Source organism: Nothobranchius furzeri, chromosome 2 (assembly GCF_043380555.1).
Source record: "Nothobranchius furzeri strain GRZ-AD chromosome 2, NfurGRZ-RIMD1, whole genome shotgun sequence".
NCBI classification, from domain to species: domain Eukaryota; kingdom Metazoa; phylum Chordata; class Actinopteri; order Cyprinodontiformes; family Nothobranchiidae; genus Nothobranchius; species Nothobranchius furzeri.
The window spans coordinates 95,913,096-95,933,136 of record NC_091742.1 but is presented as its reverse complement, the minus strand read 5'-3'; the positions used below and the strand labels follow the sequence as shown (position 1 = coordinate 95,933,136).

Genomic DNA, 20,041 nt, shown 5'->3' with positions numbered 1-20,041 from the left:
CACACACACACACACACACACACACACACACACACACACACACACACACACACACACACACACACACACACACACACACACCTGAGATGTTTTGCACAGCGGGGTGTCTGCACCAAAGAGGAGGATGTGTGGCTCTGACGTGTGATAATAAATGGTTTCTGCCCCCCTTGTCGCTCTTTTCTTGGTTGGTTGTTTCAGGACTGGGCCTCTAGGGGGCAGCACCGACACCGTTCACAGCTGCAACCAGGCCTGTTCAGCTGTTCGGTCCTACTGCAGATGTTTGGTGAAACGTGACGTCCTTTGTGCTAGAAAACATCTCAGATATCGGAGACGTTCCCTCTGGAGCGTGAGAACGTCCTCGTGGATCTCTGGAATGTTGACGTCTTCCTGGTCGACGTTAAAAGGCCACGTCAGGCTTTTAGGGACGGACCAGAACCACCCTCTCTGGCTCTGATGGTTCAGGTGCTAAGCTCCTCCTCCACCCCTCTCACTGTTTGTGAGATAAAACAGGCTGGAGGGACAAAGGTCAAGTTCAAAGGTCACCTTGAGGTGTGTGTGTGTGTGTGTGTCACTGCTGGAGTCGGCGACAATGAGAGCTTCAGGACTGTCATCATGGTCTTCATCAGACAGGTGCTGCTGCTCTCCACCACCCTGGCTCTTCTCCTCCTCCTCATCAGCTCCTTCTGGCTACGTGAGTGTTAACCGGTGGCCATGTTGACTCCTCCTACTTGCTGTCTGACCACGCTTGAAGGCAGGAGCCGTTCCAGCTCTAGTCTTCAGTTGTATTAGTTACTTCAGGACCCAGAAGAATCAGATTACTCCTAAAGGAGTAAAACCCTGATTTCTCTTGCTCCTTCAGCTCAGACTGGCCTGTTTTGGTCTTCAAGGGAAGATTGTGTCCAGCTATGCGTGATTTAAAGACACAGCTGTGTTTAGAAGTGATCCAAACCTTATTTAGAACAGCTGATCTCTAAACCCGCTCCTCGCTTCTCTAACTTATTGACATCAAAGCCTCTGATTGGCTTTTATGTCGATTCAGAGCAGAAACAAAGGTCTGACACAGCTGAGCCGAGCCCACGTGTTATCAGAGCGCGCCGTCCTTCATCTGATTGGCTGCTCAGGTGGAGGCTACTTCCTGTTAGGCAGAAAATGTTTGATTAGGTTTCCATCTGTCTGCAGCCCAGGGAGACCAGCGGGAGTGTGGCTTCGCCTGGCAGCCATGTTTGAGTGTTTACAGCCAAGCGGTAACACACACACACACACACACACACACACACACACACACACGTATAAATGACTGTTTTACACATAACTGAACGAGCAGCCTGTGGTCAGAAAGTCCGAGTTAACCTACAAACGTTGATGCGTTTTTAAATGGGGCAGCAGTAGCTCAACAGAAGGTTGCAGGTTCAATCCCGGCTCCGGACAGAGAATTCTGCTGTTGTGTCCTTGGGCAAGACACTTAACCCACCTTGCCTGCTGCTGGTGGTCGGCAGCCTCGCCTCTGTCAGTGCGCCCCAGGGCGGCTGTGGCTACATCGTAGCTCATCACCATCAGTGTGTGAATGTGTGTGTGAATGGATGAGTGATAAACTGTAGTGTAAAGCACTTTGGAGTCCTTTCTCTGAGAGGCGCTACACAAGTGCGGGTCATTCAAATCAACTTTATTAATATAGCACATTTGATACAAAAAAATGCAACTCAAAGTGCTTCACAGATTAAAATGGCCCCATAGATCCCATATTCCCATCCCAGCCCCCCTCCCCAAGTATAAAACAATTGACAATTTGTATGTCCACTTCCAAAGTGGACATACAATCACCCGCACACTCGTCCATGCACACACACATACACACACGCGCGTGAACACCAGAGGAAACAATAGGCTGAGTTCAGATGGGTCAGGTAATGAACAACACATCATCAGCGGAGCCATCTGCCCTGACAGCAACAGATCCACGGCAGCAGCCAAGAAACCGGCCCATGACGCCCAGTGGGGGAGGGCAGAAACCCCCCACCACTGCCCGGGCACCACCCGAGGAGCGCCCCGACCGCCGCCGCTGACCACCGGCCCCAAGGCAGAGGGCTCCGCAGAGGAAACACTGGAGGATTAAAATATATAACTGTAAAATAACAAAAGCTAATATGGATAAAAAGTGATTATAAAGATAGTAAAAGAAAACATAATCATGTAAAAAACACTAAGATATAAATAAAATGATAAAATTAAGAGATAAATATATATATAAACAAATATGACAGACGACTCAGTTGAACAGACTAGATAAATAGTAATCAGTTAAAAGCTAAGCTAAAAATGTGGGTCTTGATTCTATTCTTAAAAGCCTGGACGTTCCCTTCGGCCCTGAGGTCCTCCGGCAGCTCGTTCCAAAGGCGAGGGCCGTAATACTTGAAGGACGCCTCGCCGTGGGTGTGAGTCTTAATTTTAGGGCTGTCCCCTTCTCTGCCAGTCTTTAAGAATCACCTAAAAACACACCTCCTCCGCTTGGCGTTTCCAGAACATGTTTGATTTTGGCCCTCTTTGATGTTGAATCCATTCCACAGTTTTCATTGGTACACTCAATCCATCCACTCAATCCAAATGTGTTTCACACATTTGTCCTTTACCGGACTGTTTCATCTATCTTGTAATTTCCATTTTGTACTTTGTAATTTGAATTTCTTTTATTGTTGATTTATTCAATATATTTACTTAACTGTACCATGTTCAGCGCTTTGGGCTTCCTGACAGGGTTGCGGAAGGCGCTTTATAAATAAAGCTTTGATTGATTGATTGATTGATTGAACTAGGAGACGGCTGCCAGAGGAGCGCAGAGACCGCGAGGGTTTATATAGTAAAAGCATTTCTGAGAGATAAGAAGGCCCAAGACCATTAAGACACTTAAAAACCATTAAAAGAACCTTAAAATCGATCCTGAAACATACGGGGAGCCAGTGCAGTTATTTAAAAACCGGAGTGATGTGCTCCCGCTTCCTGGTCTTCATCAGGACACGTGCTGCTGAGTTTTGTAAAAGTTGTAAACCTGAGATGCTCTTTTTGGGAAGACCAGAAAGCAGGGCATTGCAGTAATCAATTCTACTGGTTACAAAAGCATGCACTAGCGTCTCCGTATTGGCCCGAGAGAGAATGGGGCGGACTCTGGCGATGTTCTTAAGATGGTGAAAACCTATTTTTGTGATGTTTTTAATGTGGGGAATAAAAGTCAGCTCAGAGTCGAAAATAACACCCAGATTCTTCACTTGTAGTGATGGATAAAAAGACATTGATTGTAGTTTAGGTAAAAGTTTCTCTCTCTGGGCCTCAGGACCGATGACTAAAACTTCAGTTTTGCCCTGGTTGAGCTGGAGAAAGTTTTCAGTCATCCATGATTTAATATCTAAAATGAAGTTAAAAAGTGTTTCCATTGGCTGTGCGTCATCAGGAGACACGGAGATGTACAACTGTGTATCGTCAGCGTAACTGTGGAAATTCACCCCATGTCTCCTGATGACGCTGCCCGGAGGGAGCATATAGAGGTTAAAAAGCACTGAGCCTAGAATTGAACCCTGAGGCACACCGCATGTGATGCTGTGGACCCCAGAGGAACAGGTATCCAAACTCACCATAAAAGTCCTGTCTGTGAGGTAGGAAGTGAACCAACTGTGAACAACACCAGAGAGGCCGATCTGTTTTAAACGGGTTAAAAGAATAGTGTGGTCTACTGTATCAAAGGCAGCGCTTAGATCCAGCAGAACCAACACTGTTGCCCTCCGAGCATCATAATTTGTTCTAAAATCATTTAAAATCTTCAGAAGGGCCGTCTCAGTGCTGTGGTTCACCCTAAAACCAGACTGAAATTTCTCTAGGACATGTTGGTCATTGATCATCAATGAGAAACAGAATGAATTTAACTGTTTCAGCTAACGGCTAACCCTAAGAGTGAAGCATGTATCGGGTCTGGGTACTTTCTGTACTGACTGTTTATAAACCACAACAATCTACCATTTATTACTAAACACCCATTCATTTTTTCAGCCCCCACCTCCAGGGGTGTCTGAGAAGTGGGCGGAGCTACATGGAGACACGCCCCTTGTGAAAGACTGCCCTGGCCAGTCGTTTCAGGCCCGGCGCCTGCTGCAGTACCTCAAGTCCAGCCTGGATGACGACGGTGACATCTTGTTGGAGACGTACCTGCTGAGCTGGGATCAGCTGCTGAAGTAAACATTAACCCTCAAACACCTGAGGAGGCAGCGAGTCAGGAACCACAAACTCTGTAGTGAACAGACACATTTATTGGTTCCCATGGTTACGGCAGACTAGACATCAAGTAACAAGTTTGCATCAATGAGAAACTGGGAGTTTAATTCCATGATGTTCGTTTCAGTTTCATGGAGTCTCTCGGAACGATGGTCGGCTTCTTTTCTCAGAAGGTCAGAGAGAAGATCACGCTGATTAGAGAGCTGTCACTCAAACACGGAGCGAAGGCTCATGGGAAATCAGCCGACGCACCTCAGCGACCGACCCCTGCAGCCTTTGAACTCCGTAACCAGGTGGGATGGACGCCGAACTGCTGCAGGACACCGTGACAAACCCAAAGCTGAAAGAATTTCCCTCCTTCAGGCATATCGATCCGTTCGCTCCATGGTGGAGGCGGAGCTAAAAGCGGGTGTGGTTAACTTCTCCTACCGAACGGACTCTGGCTGCAGGACGCTGCTGCGGCTGCACCGCTCGCTCCTCTGGCTGAAGCTGATGTTGGAAGGTTTGTCTGAGGGAGCGGACGGAGAAGGACGACTGAAGACACCTGGAGAGCTGAGCAGGTAAGAACGCTCGGGTTTCAGATCCGAAAAGAAAGTTTCCACAATCTCAGCAGAGCTTCCTAAAACCTCAGGGACAAAGGTCCTCGCTGGCGTCTGGAACTGGTCTTTAGTGCCTGTGAGCCGGAGCGGCTGGTGAACTTTGGGAGGAGATGGAGACGTGGCGTGAAACCAGATGAAGATGAGATTCTGACATTCAGAGACCGGCACAAGCCGCTCGAGGTTACCCCGGTTTCACGCTGCAAGCATTAGCGGCATGGAACAGCAGTGGAGCGGCTCACTCGCCAACTTCAACGCGGTCCTTTTCACACCGGGAGAGTCTTGGCTGTGGCACGGCTTCCTCGCTGTACTCGCGCGAGATTCTAAAACTCCCTCGAGATTTCCGCCATCCGTCCTCATCGAGAGATCACAACCCCCGCGACTTGCCATCCGAGAGGGAACAAAGAGGAGATCACGTTTTCTATAACTTGCTGGGAATCCCACCGTTGCACTTCTCGAAAGAAACTGGTGGTAAACAAAGCCGTTCGGTCACACGTGCTGAAGTAAGTTATATGTAACATCGCAACATTGCATTTTATTTTGAAAATAACTGGGCATTTTACACTGAAACAGTGTGTGGTTTCCTGTCTCGCACTATGTGAACTGCGGAAATTGACGTGTCCCAGAAGCGGCTCGCGGAAAAACTAGAACTCGATCCCATCTTTAGCGGCGCGGCGCAGCATGCCGCTTCCGGGAAGCGCCTGAGAATTGCCGTGTCGCGGCTGGTTTGAAACACTCCATAGACTAGAACTGGATTCCATTTGAAGCGGTGCCGCTTCGCTGCCGCTCCGTTCCGCTGATGCTTGCAGTGTGAAACCGGGGTTAGAATCACTCTGAGACTAAACACTTGTTCAAATGTTTATTTAGTTCCAACATAAACAAGTTCAGAGGGACTCCAACTGGTCACCAGCATCTGCAGTCCAGCGAGGCACTGGTTCCAGTCCTCTAGTCTAGCCAGCCAGGGACCACATGGGGTCTTGCTTAGGAGGTCAGAGGAGACAGAAAAACATCTTCAGACCCTCATTAAAGCACACGAGACCCGTTTAGCTGAGTGGGTGCCTCCACCGGGTCTTCCACCATCTGCGATCGGCTCCAGATCCACTAAGAGCAGGACGAGAGGATTCTAGTGGGATGTGTAAACCCAGTTTAGTGTTTCAGGATCTAGTCCTGGAACGAAGAACCCAACCCTAACCCTGGAGCTGAGGCTGTGGAGTGACCATATATGGTTAGTTGGGGGCGTGTGCGAATGACTGAACGGAACACACAGGTGGGACTTAGACGATTACGCAGGAACGTACAGGTGGCTACAGCACGTTTCACACGTCAGGGCGTTCGTACGAACATTCCTAATGATGGAGCACGGGCAACTACGCAAGTCTCCCACTCCTTAGACTTGGACCCGACTGGTCAGGCAGCAGACGGTGGCCCTGTAATCAAAGGGTTGCAGGTTCGAGCCTCGTCTGCTTTAGTTCTCGTGTCCTTGGGCAAGACGCTTCACCCAACTTACCTGCTGGTGGGGGGAGGGTGCCTCGCCTGTGTCGGTGCGGCCATGATGTAGCTCACCAGCACCAGTGAGTGAATGGGTGGATGATGAGCTGTGTTGTAAAGCACCTTGGGGGGCTGTAGTTTACATCAAATACAAACAGAGAAGACCAGAGAACCTTTGTTTTGTCTTTAGGGATGCCTACAGGGCGGCGCTGGCCCCCCACCACTCCTGGATGCTCCGCCAGGCTGCAGAGATCGTTTTCCTCGCCCTGCCAGAAAGAGACTACTTCCTGAAGCTGGTGTGTGTGCAGACGCAGCAGGAGGCCACGCCCATCCTACGCATCATCATCCAAGCCCTGACGCTGGTGCACACGCAAACTCAACGGATCCTGGCCGAGCACGAGCTGCTGGAGCTGCCCTGAAGCAGACAACAACCTCAGCCCAACCACGAAACTACAAGACCACCCTAAACGTTGGTCCTGCTCATGACTCCTCCATGAGGGAGGTTATGCATCGTGTGGCCCTCGGGGGCCGCGTCCTGTCAGTGTTACCATGGGGACGTGGTTTTGGTGGGTTCCAGTATTTAGCGGGTACCAAACTGTTTCAGACCAACGGGAAAACGCTGCTGATAACTTAAACTGGTTATTAAACCGTTTTACTGCTCTGCTCGAGTCGTCTCTTGTCTCCAAGGAGGTGAAGTCACTCAGGACTCGGACGGATCCGAGTCGGAGTGCTCCTCCTTCTGGTGGCTCTTCATGTGCGTTTTCAGACAGTGGCTCTGGGTGAAGGCCTTCTCACAGATGGGACACTTGTAGGGTCTCTCCCCGTTGTGGGTCCTCATGTGGACCTTCAGGTATTCCCGTCGAGAGAAGGCCTTCCCGCAGACCCCGCAGACAAACTTCTTGATGCCTGAATGGAGAAAGACGTGGGCGTTGAGTTTCGACTTGAACTTGAAGCAGCGTCCGCACTCGAAGCACTCGTACGGCGCCTCGCCGGTGTGGACCTTCATGTGCCTCTTCAGGCCGTCCTTGAAGGCGAAGCTCTTGGCGCACACCTCGCACACAAACGGCTTCTCGTTGCTGTGGGTCTTCAGGTGAACCACGAGTCTTTGTTCCGACAGGAAGGTCTTGCAGCAGACGTGGCAGAGGAACGACTGCGTTTGCACCGAGTGGGTCTTTTCGTGCGACCTGAGCGTGTTGTGGAGCTTGAAGCGCTTCCCACAGACTTTGCAGCTGTAGTGTCGTTCTCCTAAGTGGACCAGCCGGTGCTGGGTCATGGCGCGGCGGTCGTTGAAGGCCTTGCTGCAGATGTCGCAGTGGTGCTTGTTCCCGCCCGCGTGGATCTTTCTGTGGACGGAGAGCTGGGCCTTCAGACCAAACGACTTGTGGCACACCTCGCATTGGTGTGGCTTGTTCTTCACGTGGACCCAGCGGTGGTTGCTCAGGACCGCCCTGCTACTTAAGGTTTTGTTGCAGACGTTGCATTTGAACGTGCCGTCTCCGGTGTGCTTGGAGGCGTGCTGATGGAGGCTGGAGGCGAAGACGAAGGTCTTCCCACAGTGTGAGCAGCTGTGAAGCTTCTGGTGATTCCTCAGGTGCTCCTTTAGCTCCTCCGCAGACTCGGACTTCTGCCCACACACTCCACAGACGGCCTGCTGCTCATGCACGTGGCTCCAGGTGTGTTTGATCAGGTACCCCAGCAGCCGGTACCAGACGCCACACACCTTACAGGACAGTCTACGCTCCTCGGCCTCCTCCACACCACCTTCAGCACGCTTCCTGGCGGGTTTCCGGCGCGTGTGCACGCCAGGGTTCCAGTCATCATCGTTGGTGGAGTCCAGGTCACTCTCAGCCTCCGTGGATAGCTCCTCCCCTCCTATGTTGCTGATGGGGCTACGAAGACAGAGTAAATAAGTCTATCGATGCAACCCGGGGTGATCCCTACAGTCCGTAACCACTCACCTCCTCACTGGGCTCGACTCAGGCGCTGTGCGGTCACCGACGCCGTCTGACTCCTTGTCGGCGGCTCCTTTTACGTTCTGCAAAAACAACAAAAGTTCCTGATTTTCTCCACAGGTCAAACATACAAGTCATTCGCTCGAGTCACAAAGGTGACTTGGTCATGTGTAGAAAAGACGGCGCAGCTCCACGGTCTCCTGGTTTCATCTGAGATTCTGACCCACCGGGTCCATCCCGACGCAGTCGGGCTGAAACGGACCAGCAGGAGGCGCCGCAGGACAGAAAACAACATCTACCAGCAGAAGAAACAAGGTCCAACCAACCTTCAGGCGGACGTAGAGGGAGGACTTCCCCGTGGACCTGATGGTGGAGTAGATCTCCTCTGGGGTCAGAGCTTTGACCCTCAGAGGCAGCAGCTTCCTGCTCTGATCAGTCATGAAGAGGTCAAAAGGTTCTCCGTCAGCCAGCTGAGGGAAGGAGGACCGGAGGAGGTCCAGGAAGTCCGACTCCTGTAGACCACGAGGACACTTCAGGTCCTGGACCGGAGTCTTCTTAAACACTGGAATTAAAAGGGTTCCTGTCAGGTCCGTTTGAGTTAGACCAAAGCAGTCGTGATGACTCTGAATGTTTCTGTCGTTCGTTCATCCTGGGAGTGAGATGATAACGGACCAATCAGAGCCAGACCGGAGCATCGGAGCCGTACCCGTCTTAGAGAGCACCTGGATCTGAGAGTCCTGCAGCAAACACACCCTCAGGTCCACGTGGTTCTGCTCCTCACTGATCCGAGGTCTGCCGGGTCTCCTCCGGACAGAGTGGACTCCGGAAGAACCCGACCTGCAGGAGGAGCAGAGGGGTCAGGAGGGACGAAGGTCCGGACCCTCCTGCATGCTGGGTTCTCAGCTAACCTGTTGGGATCAGGTCTCAAACTAAAACCAGAGTGTCTGAGCCTGTAACCCAAACCCAAACTAAAGGACGAGAACAAGTTCCCCCTCTGTCCTACAAACACAAGTTCTACCAAACAGCTCCTCCTACGAGTCACGTACCTGCTGCGGAGCTCAGCATCAGCAGGTGGACGGTCGCACCTTCTAGGAGAACCTGGAGGTTCTTCTCTCTCTCTGCCTCCGTTCTGCAAGAGACGGACTTTAATGACGATGGAGCAGGAAGTCCTCTAAACCCTGCAGGCCGCTGGAGGCCACGCCCACCTAGAGTCTCCTCCAGCGGGACTTCACGTTGATCAGAAGAAAGGACTCAAGAGTTCTGTAGCAGAACTCAAGCGGCCCGCCCAGTCCAGAGACCACATGCTCACAGAGGGACGCTAAAACTTGGACAGCCCTGTGGATCTTCATGACTTTCCTGTATAAACGTTGATTGTTTAGATAAATGGACCCTATAGGAGACACGCACAGGGATGGATGGGAAGTGCACCAGAGTTTATGGGATTTACAGGAAGTGGTCACTAACAGCTTAAACTAAATTAGGCTGGTGCAGAAATCTGGGCCCCACACACAGAAATAAAGTCGGTATTTAGAAGATCCTCCTTCTGCAGAAGCATCAGCCTCTACGCTCTTCCTAGAGCCTCTGATGAGTCTGGCTTCATGCTGGAGGTCTTCTGGAATGTTCTTCTGCACAAACATCTCCACTTCATGCAGGTCTGATGCTTCTGAGCATGGACAGCTCTCTCCAACTCACACCACAGATCTCAATAATGTCCAGGTCTGGGACTGAGGTGGCCGTTCCAGAACGTTCTACTTGTTCCTCTGCATGAACGCCTCAGTAGCTGCTGAGCAGTGTTTAGGGTGGTTGTCTCGTTGAAAGGCCCAGCCCCGGTGCAGCTGCAGCTTTGTCTCTGATTCCCGGACATCGGTCTCCAGAACCTGCTGATACTGAGTGGTATCCATGCGTTCCTCAGCTTTAACAAGATTCCCAGTCCCTGCTCTTGCCACACGGCCCACACCATGATGGAACCGCCACCCTGTTCCACTGTAGGTGGCAGGCGTTCTCTTGGAAGGCTGTGTTCTTGTTCCTCCACGCATGGCTTCCCTTGTTCTGCCCACATAAATCAGTCCACAGCGCCTCATTAGTGAAGCTGGCTTGTCCAGATGTGCTTCAGCAGACCTCCAGCTGCTGTTGGTGCTGAGGGTGGAGAAACGGCTTCCTCCGCATCACTCTCACATGCAGCACCTCCTTGTGTACAGTGGACCGAATTGCTGAACGATGCACAGAGACGTCATCTGCAGCAAGATGCTGTTGTAGGTCTGTGGGCTGACTCTGACTGTTCTCACCACTCTTCACTTCTGCTCATCTGAGGCTTTTCCTGGTCTGCCACTCGGAGCCGATCTAGAACTGTGCCTGTGGTCTTCCGTATCCTCTGTACGCTCCTAGCTGTGGAAACAGACAGCTGAAAGCTCTGAGACGGCCTCTGTGTCCTTCAACTGAACCACGATGGTGAACAACCTTTGTCTCCAGCTCATGTGAGAGGTGTTTATGGCCGCCATGCAGCACACCTGCTGCAAATGCTAGTTTCACTCCTCAAACTTCACCGTGAGTGTCTCCTAAATGACACATTTAACTGAACCGTCTGTGCGGGACAGTCATGAAGATGACCGAGGCTGCCCAAGCTTCAGCATCGCTCTGTAGATGAAGCTATGCTGGAACCAGCGGGGCGACGACAGAGCCGTTAGCTTAAAGGGGACATATTATCCCTCTGCTAGCGTAGTCGCGGCAGCTCTGTGGTGTAAACAGAACCCTGGAGAACCTCTCACACACAGCAGGTCCGTTCCAGACAGGCTCACCTGGTGATGGTAGGTGAAGCGGTTCTACTGACACCTGCTGGGTCATAAACGTCACTGCAAGTACACCTAAAAGCTCGACTATAGTTACGGTTGGACCCCCCCCCCCCCCAAAAAAAAACCCATTTTTCCAACCAACCTTCAGGCGGACGTAGAGGGAGGACTTCCCCGTGGACCTGATGGTGGAGTAGATCTCCTCTGGGGTCAGAGCTTTGACCCTCAGAGGCAGCAGCTTCCTGCTCTGATCAGTCATGAAGAGGTCAAAAGGTTCTCCGTCAGCCAGCTGAGGGAAGGAGGACCGGAGGAGGTCCAGGAAGTCCGACTCCTGTAGACCACGAGGACACTTCAGGTCCTGGACCGGAGTCTTCTTAAACACTGGAATTAAAAGGGTTCCTGTCAGGTCCGTTTGAGTTAGACCAAAGCAGTCGTGATGACTCTGAATGTTTCTGTCGTTCGTTCATCCTGGGAGTGAGATGATAACGGACCAATCAGAGCCAGGCCGGAGCATCGGAGCCGTACCCGTCTTAGAGAGCACCTGGATCTGAGAGTCCTGCAGCAAACACACCCTCAGGTCCACGTGGTTCTGCTCCTCACTGATCCGAGGTCTGCCGGGTCTCCTCCGGACAGAGTGGACTCCGGAAGAACCCGACCTGCAGGAGGAGCAGAGGGGTCAGGAGGGACGAAGGTCCGGACCCTCCTGCATGCTGGGTTCTCAGCTAACCTGTTGGGATCAGGTCTCAAACTAAAACCAGAGTGTCTGAGCCTGTAACCCAAACCCAAACTAAAGGACGAGAACAAGTTCCCCCTCTGTCCTACAAACACAAGTTCTACCAAACAGCTCCTCCTACGAGTCACATACCTGCTGCGGAGCTCAGCATCAGCAGGTGGACGGTCGCACCTTCTAGGAGAACCTGGAGGTTCTTCTCTCTCTCTGCCTCCGTTCTGCAAGAGACGGACTTTAATGACGATGGAGCAGGAAGTCCTCTAAACCCTGCAGGCCGCTGGAGGCCACGCCCACCTAGAGTCTCCTCCAGCGGGGCTTCAGACCCTTAAAGGCAAGCTTTTCTAATGTTTCCATGTAAGTAAAACGACTCTGTTCGGGAACGTCACTAAAGCAGAACCAGTGCAACCAACCTTCAGGCGGACGTAGAGGGAGGACTTCCCCGTGGACCTGATGGTGGAGTAGATCTCCTCTGGGGTCAGAGCTTTGACCCTCAGGGGCAGCAGCTTCCTGCTCTGATCAGTCATGAAGAGGTCAAAAGGTTCTCCGTCAGCCAGCTGAGGGAAGGAGGACCGGAGGAGGTCCAGGAAGTCCGACTCCTGTAGACCACGAGGACACTTCAGGTCCTGGACCGGAGTCTTCTTAAACACTGGAACAGAGGAGATAACCAAACGAGGCCAGAGCTCGGTCAGTCATAACTTCAGCCGGTTTTATTTCATCGTTAGGGTGTGTGGCGTGACCTTTCACCCTCTCTCTCCTGCAGGCACCAGTGGCTCCAGCTGAGGAGTGAGATGGGCTCTACTTGTTACAAAAACAACAGATGATGAGTAAACCGTGTGACGTGGAGAAGTTGGGCACTCTGCTCAGACGCGTGTTTTCCTTCAGACTCAGAACCAGGAAGTGCTGCAGGCAGAGCGCTCTGAGCAGCCAGTGACCCCTGTCCAGTCAGCGACCACAGCCGGGATGCTGGCCTGACTCAGCGCACTGGGAACCTCGACAGAGCCGCGACTAAAGGGGGGGGGGGGGGGGGGGGTAGCGGGAAAATCCCAAACTGTGGAGTTGGAAAAGGTGGCCGGGCGGAGCGGCACTGATCCGCCGTCCTCTGAGCAGCTCACATTCTGTTTATCTCTACGGCGCTCGTCACAGACCCTAACCCTTCACCCGGATCAAAACAAGACAAGGTCATGACATCACAACGATCTCAAAACACAATTAGATTCACATCAGAAGACATAAAGTCATAAAAATGTAAAGTTTCATAAACAGATGAAGGATTATAAAAGTTGAGTTAAAAATAAGAAGATAACAGATTTGGGTGAAAGCAGCTTTAATGCAGGAAACGCTGCTGGCTGATTAAACCCACCAATCAGAGGCTCCTAATGAGCCCGTCGTTGGTTTGGCAGTGGGCCAGGGGCGCCCCCAGTGGCGATGGGCTGCATTGCTCCCGTATTTGTTTTTATTAAAATAACAGTACGTATAAATTTTACAAACACAAACATTTCATTTATTTAAAATATTATCTATAATTAAATTTAAAAATGTATTTTTGGGGTAAATTCACCTGTTGCTGTTAAAACAAATTATGGAGATAAAAGTTTATTTAAACGGCAGCAGCAGAAACATTTATTTCTTTATTCTGATTATTTCTTTACTCGTTAATTGTAACATTTTTATTTTGTTTTATAATTTTGTCTTGAATAAACAATATATGGTTTGACTGAACATTAATATGATTTGTTAGCACTGCCTTTTCCTTTGGGGAGGGGGGCAGCAATTTTCTAGGGGTGGCCACCCCTTGGGGGCGCCCTTGCAGTGGGCGTGTCCGGTGGGTTCAGCCTGGGAAAAGGTCTGAAAAAGCCTGGCTCCACTTGCCGAGGGTGCTAATCAGCAGAAGCGGAGGTAATTAACACACAGCGACATGAAAAGCCTAGTTTCTCGTTAAAACGAGGGGAATGTGCTTTTGAATTCTAGGACTGCTTTAAGGGAAACACAGACGTTGTAACATGATGAATTAGACAAAGCTTAAATTTAAAAGTATGACGACGTACCTGTCTTAGAGAGCACCTGGATCTGAGAGTCCTCCAGCAAACACACCCTCAGGTCTACGTGGTTCTGTGTGTCGCTGAGCCGAGGTCTGCCGGCTCTCCTCCTGACAGAGAGGCCTCTGGGAGAATCCAACCTGCAGAAGGAGCACAGATCAGATCGGACTGGATGTCTCAGACACTGGTGTTCACATTTGTAGCGCCATCACGCTGCCTAAACCCAGCTGGACCCAACTGAAAGTGAGCAACTACGCCCGCTTTGTGCACCCTAGGGTTGCAGTAACTGGCGTACTATTAAAAACAGTTCACGTGGGCTTGCTATTGACATGTTTGGCCTACCTGTTGAATTTTGTTTCAAATTTATCATTTTATTTTATTTGAATAATAATTATCATGCCACACCACGTGTCTGATTCTGTGAAAAAGCACAATGAGATGCGTTTTTCAGTTGGTTGAACACCTTCCTCAGTGGAAATAAACGCACCGGGCACGAATGGAGACCCATCCAAGATGGCGGCCCGCTGCTACGCCCGCTCCAACAGGCAGCGCCAGCCCAGGTGACGTGTACGTAAACGATGTCAACACAGTGTACATCCTGACTCTGTTACCTGGATGGGATTATATAATCTGGGTCTTTCATGTCATCGTGGAAAGATCCCAGTTTAGCTGCGGGGGGGTTCTCCTCACCACCACCCTCCTCCTCCTCATCGGTCACAGGGGGCAGGTCCAGGCTCTCTGCTTCCTCCTCATCTGGACACCAAACAGCCAGAGTTAGTCTCTGATCTCTGATGTGAACAAACATCTGAGTCCGTCTCCAGTTGTAGAAATGTTAGCTGTAGCTGCTGAACTGCTGACACATACCTGGCTGCTCCTCTTCCTCACCAGCAGCCACCACCTCATGGCTGCGCTGATCTGGGACCAGCGCAATAAAACGACGCGAGGAACATTTCAGCTAAACCTTTGTGTCTGATAGGAGTGACAAATTCCAGCCTCCACTGACCTTTTGGCTTTGGTGTGACCCGAGGCTGCAGGAGCTCCAGCTGCCTCCTCTGGCGGTCCACCTGCTGCCTGAAGCCCGAAGCCTCCGCCTCGTAGTCGGTTACGATCCTCTCCACCACCGCGAAGATCTCCTGGGCGGCCGTGGTCAGCTTCTCGGTGATGATTCCTCTCACAATATCAGTTTTAGACTCGCTGAGCGGCTCCGAGCCGCCGCTGCTGCAGTAAAACATCATTTATGTTCTGGTGGATGAAAACGGACCAAACGTTGTTCTCAGTGAACAACTTCCGGGTTGTGGTGCAGCTACAAAATGGGTCCGTGAGGGAAAAAAGACAGGAACTCTCGTGTTGTTATTTTTGAGGAGCTTATCGTTGAACACACCATAGATATGTACATAAACACTAGATGCCTCGTTCCTGCTGTTCGCCAATGGGATGCGACGACGTAGGAACGTGGCGGCAATCTTACCCATCGAACTAAATATACGATCTTACCTCAGACTTATTATTATTATTTTTTTACTTTATTTCAATCTTCGTTTTTACATACATTCAGTTTACAATGTAACCTGCATTCAACGTACTGAAGAATAAAGCAAATACAAATGACCTCACTTGAGGAAAATAAAAATTACATTTAGAACTTGCAACCATTACCACATGACACCATGGACGTAATTTTCACTTTAGAAGTGGGGGGGGGGGGGGGGGGGACACGGGGGGGGGCTCTTTACAGTATGTTCTAATGGGAAACAGGCTTCAACACAAACGGTTGTTTTCTGCTTGGTCCTAGAGCTCAACCAGTGTTAATTTAATATAGCTTAATATTGTTTTTGGATGGTAAAAAGTGCAGGGGTCAAAACTTGACTTTGGAAAAAGTGGGGGGGACATGTCCCCCCTGTCCCCCCCCAAAATTACGTCCATGCATGACACTATACCATAAAATAAATTATGATGCAAAATAATAATAAAATAAAAATATCCTCAACAAAAAAATGTTCAGAGGTTGATATTTCAGCATTATATTTCAAACATGTTTGATTCATTGGACTGTAATTTAAAGAACAAGAAACTCAGACATTGTTTCGTACAACTCAGTTATAGATTGGTTATTTTCTGATAATACTTTTAGAGATGTTGTAAATTGTTTTATTTCATTTTTAAAATGGTTAATGTTAGGCTTGCTGTTTTTCCATTTAGTTTTATGTATATGGTATTTTCCCATGATGAAAATAATGTTCATCATTTTGGACATCTTTTTTGGCAGAGCATCCATGTAGATCAACACTTTAGATTTGTTAAGATACATCATTTCTCTCAATATCTAATACGCGATAAACATCCTCCCAAAAACCAATTGTTACTGAACACGAGAAGAAAAGTTGCTCAATAGTTTCACATTCTGTCATACAAAAGACACACTGATTCACTTCAAAATTAAATCTTTTTCTTAATGTTTCGGCAGCAGGATTGATATTATGTATTATTTTGAATTGAATTTCTTTCAACTTGGGTGCAATTGGCCATTTAAGATAGCTGCAATATGGCTTTGTTAATGCAGTTTCCTTTCCTGTGATTTTTATTGTTGTAGATTTTTCTAATAACTTTTTTTGACATACTTCCAAGTACTTTGTTATTGCATTTTTGTTCACCTAATTTAAATTTGCCAATTTTCAACTCAGGAAGTTTAATCACCACATTTGAATTAAGCAAGGTATTTTTAATCATGAATTTTAAGGGAAGTGGAATGGCTCTACTGATTTGATTAAACTCTAACGGAGCATTTAAAATTACAATTTTCGACAAAACATTCAAATTGTAACAAATTGCCATTTTATCCATCTAATCTGTCACGTATATATATATATATATATATATATATTGTCATACCAACCTTTTTTGAATAAAGTCTTCCTATTAATCACAATGGCTGTAATATTCCACAAGGTGGAGCTGTGCGGTGTAAAGTTGTGGCTGAATATCATTTTCCAGTAGAGCAGTATTTGTTTATGGAAGTCAGATAGTTTGATTGGTAATTTAGATATTTCAAAGTCACATTTTAACAGGAATTCTAATCCTCCAACATTTTGGAAAATATATTTTTTGGTATGTTGGAACCATATAGAATGTGGTTGTATTAAAAAAGCTTTTATCCAGTTTAGCTTAAGTACACCAATCATGGCTTCAGAATCAGCAGCCTTTAACCCGCCATCTTCGTAGTCTTTAACCATCACAGACTTTTTAAGGTAGTGTGTATTGCTCTTCCATATAAAATAAAAAATGATCGAGTTAACTTTTTTTATAAATTGGGGGGAACATAAAGAGACTGACAAGGATAGATTAATTTTGATAAGTCCTCTGCTTTTGTTAATAAGATTCTGCCAATCATAGAAAGATCTCTCATGAGCCAGTGGTTGAGAGATCTTGTCATCCCATGTATTTTTTTCTTTACGTTTAGTTCTTCATTCTTATTTCTGTCTTTGGACAATATTAAACCCAGGTATTGTACTTCAGTTTTGACAGGAATGGAGCCTATATTTGTCTCAGCACATGGATGAAGAGATAGTATTTCACATTTTTTTAAGTTCAGACATAATCCTGAGGCTTTAGAAAATATTGATATTATATATAATGCTTTTTCAACTAATGAATTGTCTTTTAAGAAGAGTACTGTGTCATCTGCAAACTGACTTATTTTAAATTCATCATCAAACATAGTGATTCCTTTAATTTGAGGGTGGTTTATAATTAGGTGTGCTAGCATTTGTGTACGTAAAATGAATAATTTTGGCGAAATAGGGCAACCTTGTCTAATACCACGTGAAATCTTAATTTTTGGTGTTATCCCAGGGTTGAGCGAGACGTAACTATGGATATCATTATAAAACATTTTTATAATCTTACAGGAACCTTTTCTAAATCCGAGTTTTTTAAGCACTGTGAACATAAATTCATGTTCCACTGTGTCAAAGGCTTCAAAAAAGTCTATGAACAGTACGAGGTTATCTGGATGTGTGAACGAACGGTAATCAATCATATCTAATATCAGTCGAATGTGATTTTGGATATATCTTCCCTTAATAAAGGCCGATTGGTACTCTCCGATAAGTTTTCCAGTTACACGCTTTAAACGATTTGCATACACTAAAGCCAGAAGTTCATAATCGTTACATAATAAGGTTATATGCCTCCAGTTATCTAGTTTCAGTGGGTCTTTGTGTGGTTTTGGTAGTTGGTTATTAATCCTGTTTTAGTGGGGGACAAACATCCTGTTTTAATACATTCCAAAAACGCATTATATAGCAGCTTTTTATTTCTGCCCAAAAATGTTTTAGAAATTCAGTTGTTAACCCATCTATCCCTGGTGATTTATCATTTGTTTTAATGCATTTTCCATTTCTATTTCAGATAATTCTTCTTCCAGTATATGCTTATCTTCAATGTCCACATTTATTATATCTTCATCAATTATTTCAAATAGAAGGTCACAGTCTGATTTGTTGAATTTTGATTTATATAAGTGGCAATAGAAGAAACAGATTTCTTCTTGGATTAAGTTCTGGTCCTCAATTATGTTATCATTTGTCCTAAGTTTACTTATTTTTTTCTTAGTTTGTCTTTGCTTTTCAAGTCCAAAGAAATATGCTGAACTCTTTTCAATCCATCTAGCTCGTGATCGAACATATGCTCCATTTGCCTTTTTTATAAACATGTCATCTAATTGGCATTACAGGGACTTTAATTTAGTAACATTATCTGAGGATAGTTGTGTACTACTTGTTATTTAATTACTTTCATCAATTAGTTCTTTTTGTTTTCTTTTTCTTAAACTTGCCAATTGTTTTCCTTTGTCTAGTGCTATTTGTTTGGCTTTAAACTTGAACCGTTCCCATTTACTGGCACCGTTCATATCCAGCTTTTTAACCTCCGATATAAGAGATTTAATCTGATTACAAAAATCATCATTTTGTAGTAGATCATAATTGAACTCCCGTATAGGGGGAGACTTAAATTGTTGCTTAGATGCTCTAATATCAAGACTGATCATGCAATGGTCCGTTAGCGGGGAGGCTGTTATTTTACAATCTGAAATGTCATCGCATATCTCATGTGATATCAGCCAGTAATCTAATCTTGAACACTGACCATTTCCTGCCGAATTACACCATGTATACTGAACTGATGTTGGGTTTTGTGTTCTCCAATAATCAATAATATGCGTTTTTGTGCATAAGGATAGTATAGTGTCACTATAAATAGGTTGGGAATTTCTATGAGGCGTTCGGTCTAACCACGAATCTGGGCTATATTATGGTCCCCTCCCAATATCACGTTCTCTGTGTTGTACGTTACTTTCCATTCATTTATTTTTTGGCTTAGTTCTGAATAGAAGTTTTCATTAATTTCTTGGTTGTTATATCCATGCACACACGTCAAAATATAACGTTCATCATTCCACTCCACTAACACCATTAACCAGTGGCCTTCAGTGCAATTATGTTGCCTGAATATCTATTGAATAAAATCACGACTCCTGCTGAGTGTGATGTTCCATGTGCAAAGTAGGCATAACCCCCCCCCCCCCCCATTGCGTTTTCCAAAAATTTTCAACAGTCGCAACAGAATGAGTCTCTTGTAAAAAGATACGCTGTGATTTTTGATCCTTACAAAATAAAAAATTGCTTTTCGCTTTGTGCTGTTGTTCAAACCCCCGACATTTAAGGATATAAAAGAAATGATGATTGTTCTAAATGCGCTTAACTGTGTTTCTTCTTCTTTGCAGGAATGAACATGTTGTCCTTAATGACGTCATTACAAAAATGTCAAATAAACGTAAGAACCAAACTGAACTTGGATTCTTATTTGCCCCTTTTAGCACTTGAATCACATAAATGTTCACCAACAGGATTTGTTTAAGCCTAACTGCTTACATGAAAAATCTGAGTGTATAATTACATACTCTTAAACATATAATATTGTGTTATTCACTTTTGCTCAGTATAAGCAAAGGAGACCTATGTTTTTGATTACTAAACCAAACTTAGGGGTCAACTCTGCATCCTTTGATGAGTGCATAACCTTCTCTTAGGGAGGCTTTCTTCCCATTTCTCCTGGCTTCTTACACCTTGGGCCAAAGCTTAGCACGAGCCTCACAAGCCTCCTTTGAGAAGTCCTCCTTAAACTTGAAGTTCATCTC

General features: G+C 47.1%; 2 protein-coding genes across 2 annotated transcripts; one reads left to right on the top strand and one right to left on the bottom strand.

Annotated features, from left to right (window-relative positions):
* Nucleotides 1–32: 32 nt before the first annotated feature.
* LOC107396733 (ceramide-1-phosphate transfer protein) lies at nt 33–7,002 on the top strand. The gene is made up of 6 exons (XM_015976563.3): nt 33–691; nt 1,180–1,244; nt 4,036–4,217; nt 4,385–4,550; nt 4,621–4,817; nt 6,532–7,002. Exons 1-6 carry the CDS (start codon nt 454–456, stop codon nt 6,758–6,760), a joined length of 1,077 nt encoding a protein of 358 aa, XP_015832049.3. The 5' UTR covers nt 33–453; the 3' UTR covers nt 6,761–7,002.
* On the bottom strand, nt 5,700–15,162 carry LOC107396731 (uncharacterized). The gene is made up of 12 exons (XM_015976561.3): nt 14,849–15,162; nt 14,457–14,598; nt 13,855–13,985; nt 12,220–12,455; nt 11,945–12,027; nt 11,605–11,735; nt 11,225–11,460; nt 9,340–9,422; nt 9,000–9,130; nt 8,620–8,855; nt 8,300–8,376; nt 5,700–8,230 (listed from the first exon to the last, which is right to left on the bottom strand). Exons 1-12 carry the CDS (start codon nt 15,078–15,080, stop codon nt 7,042–7,044), a joined length of 2,907 nt encoding a protein of 968 aa, XP_015832047.3. The 5' UTR covers nt 15,081–15,162; the 3' UTR covers nt 5,700–7,041.
* Between the last annotated feature and the right edge of the window lie 4,879 nt (nt 15,163–20,041).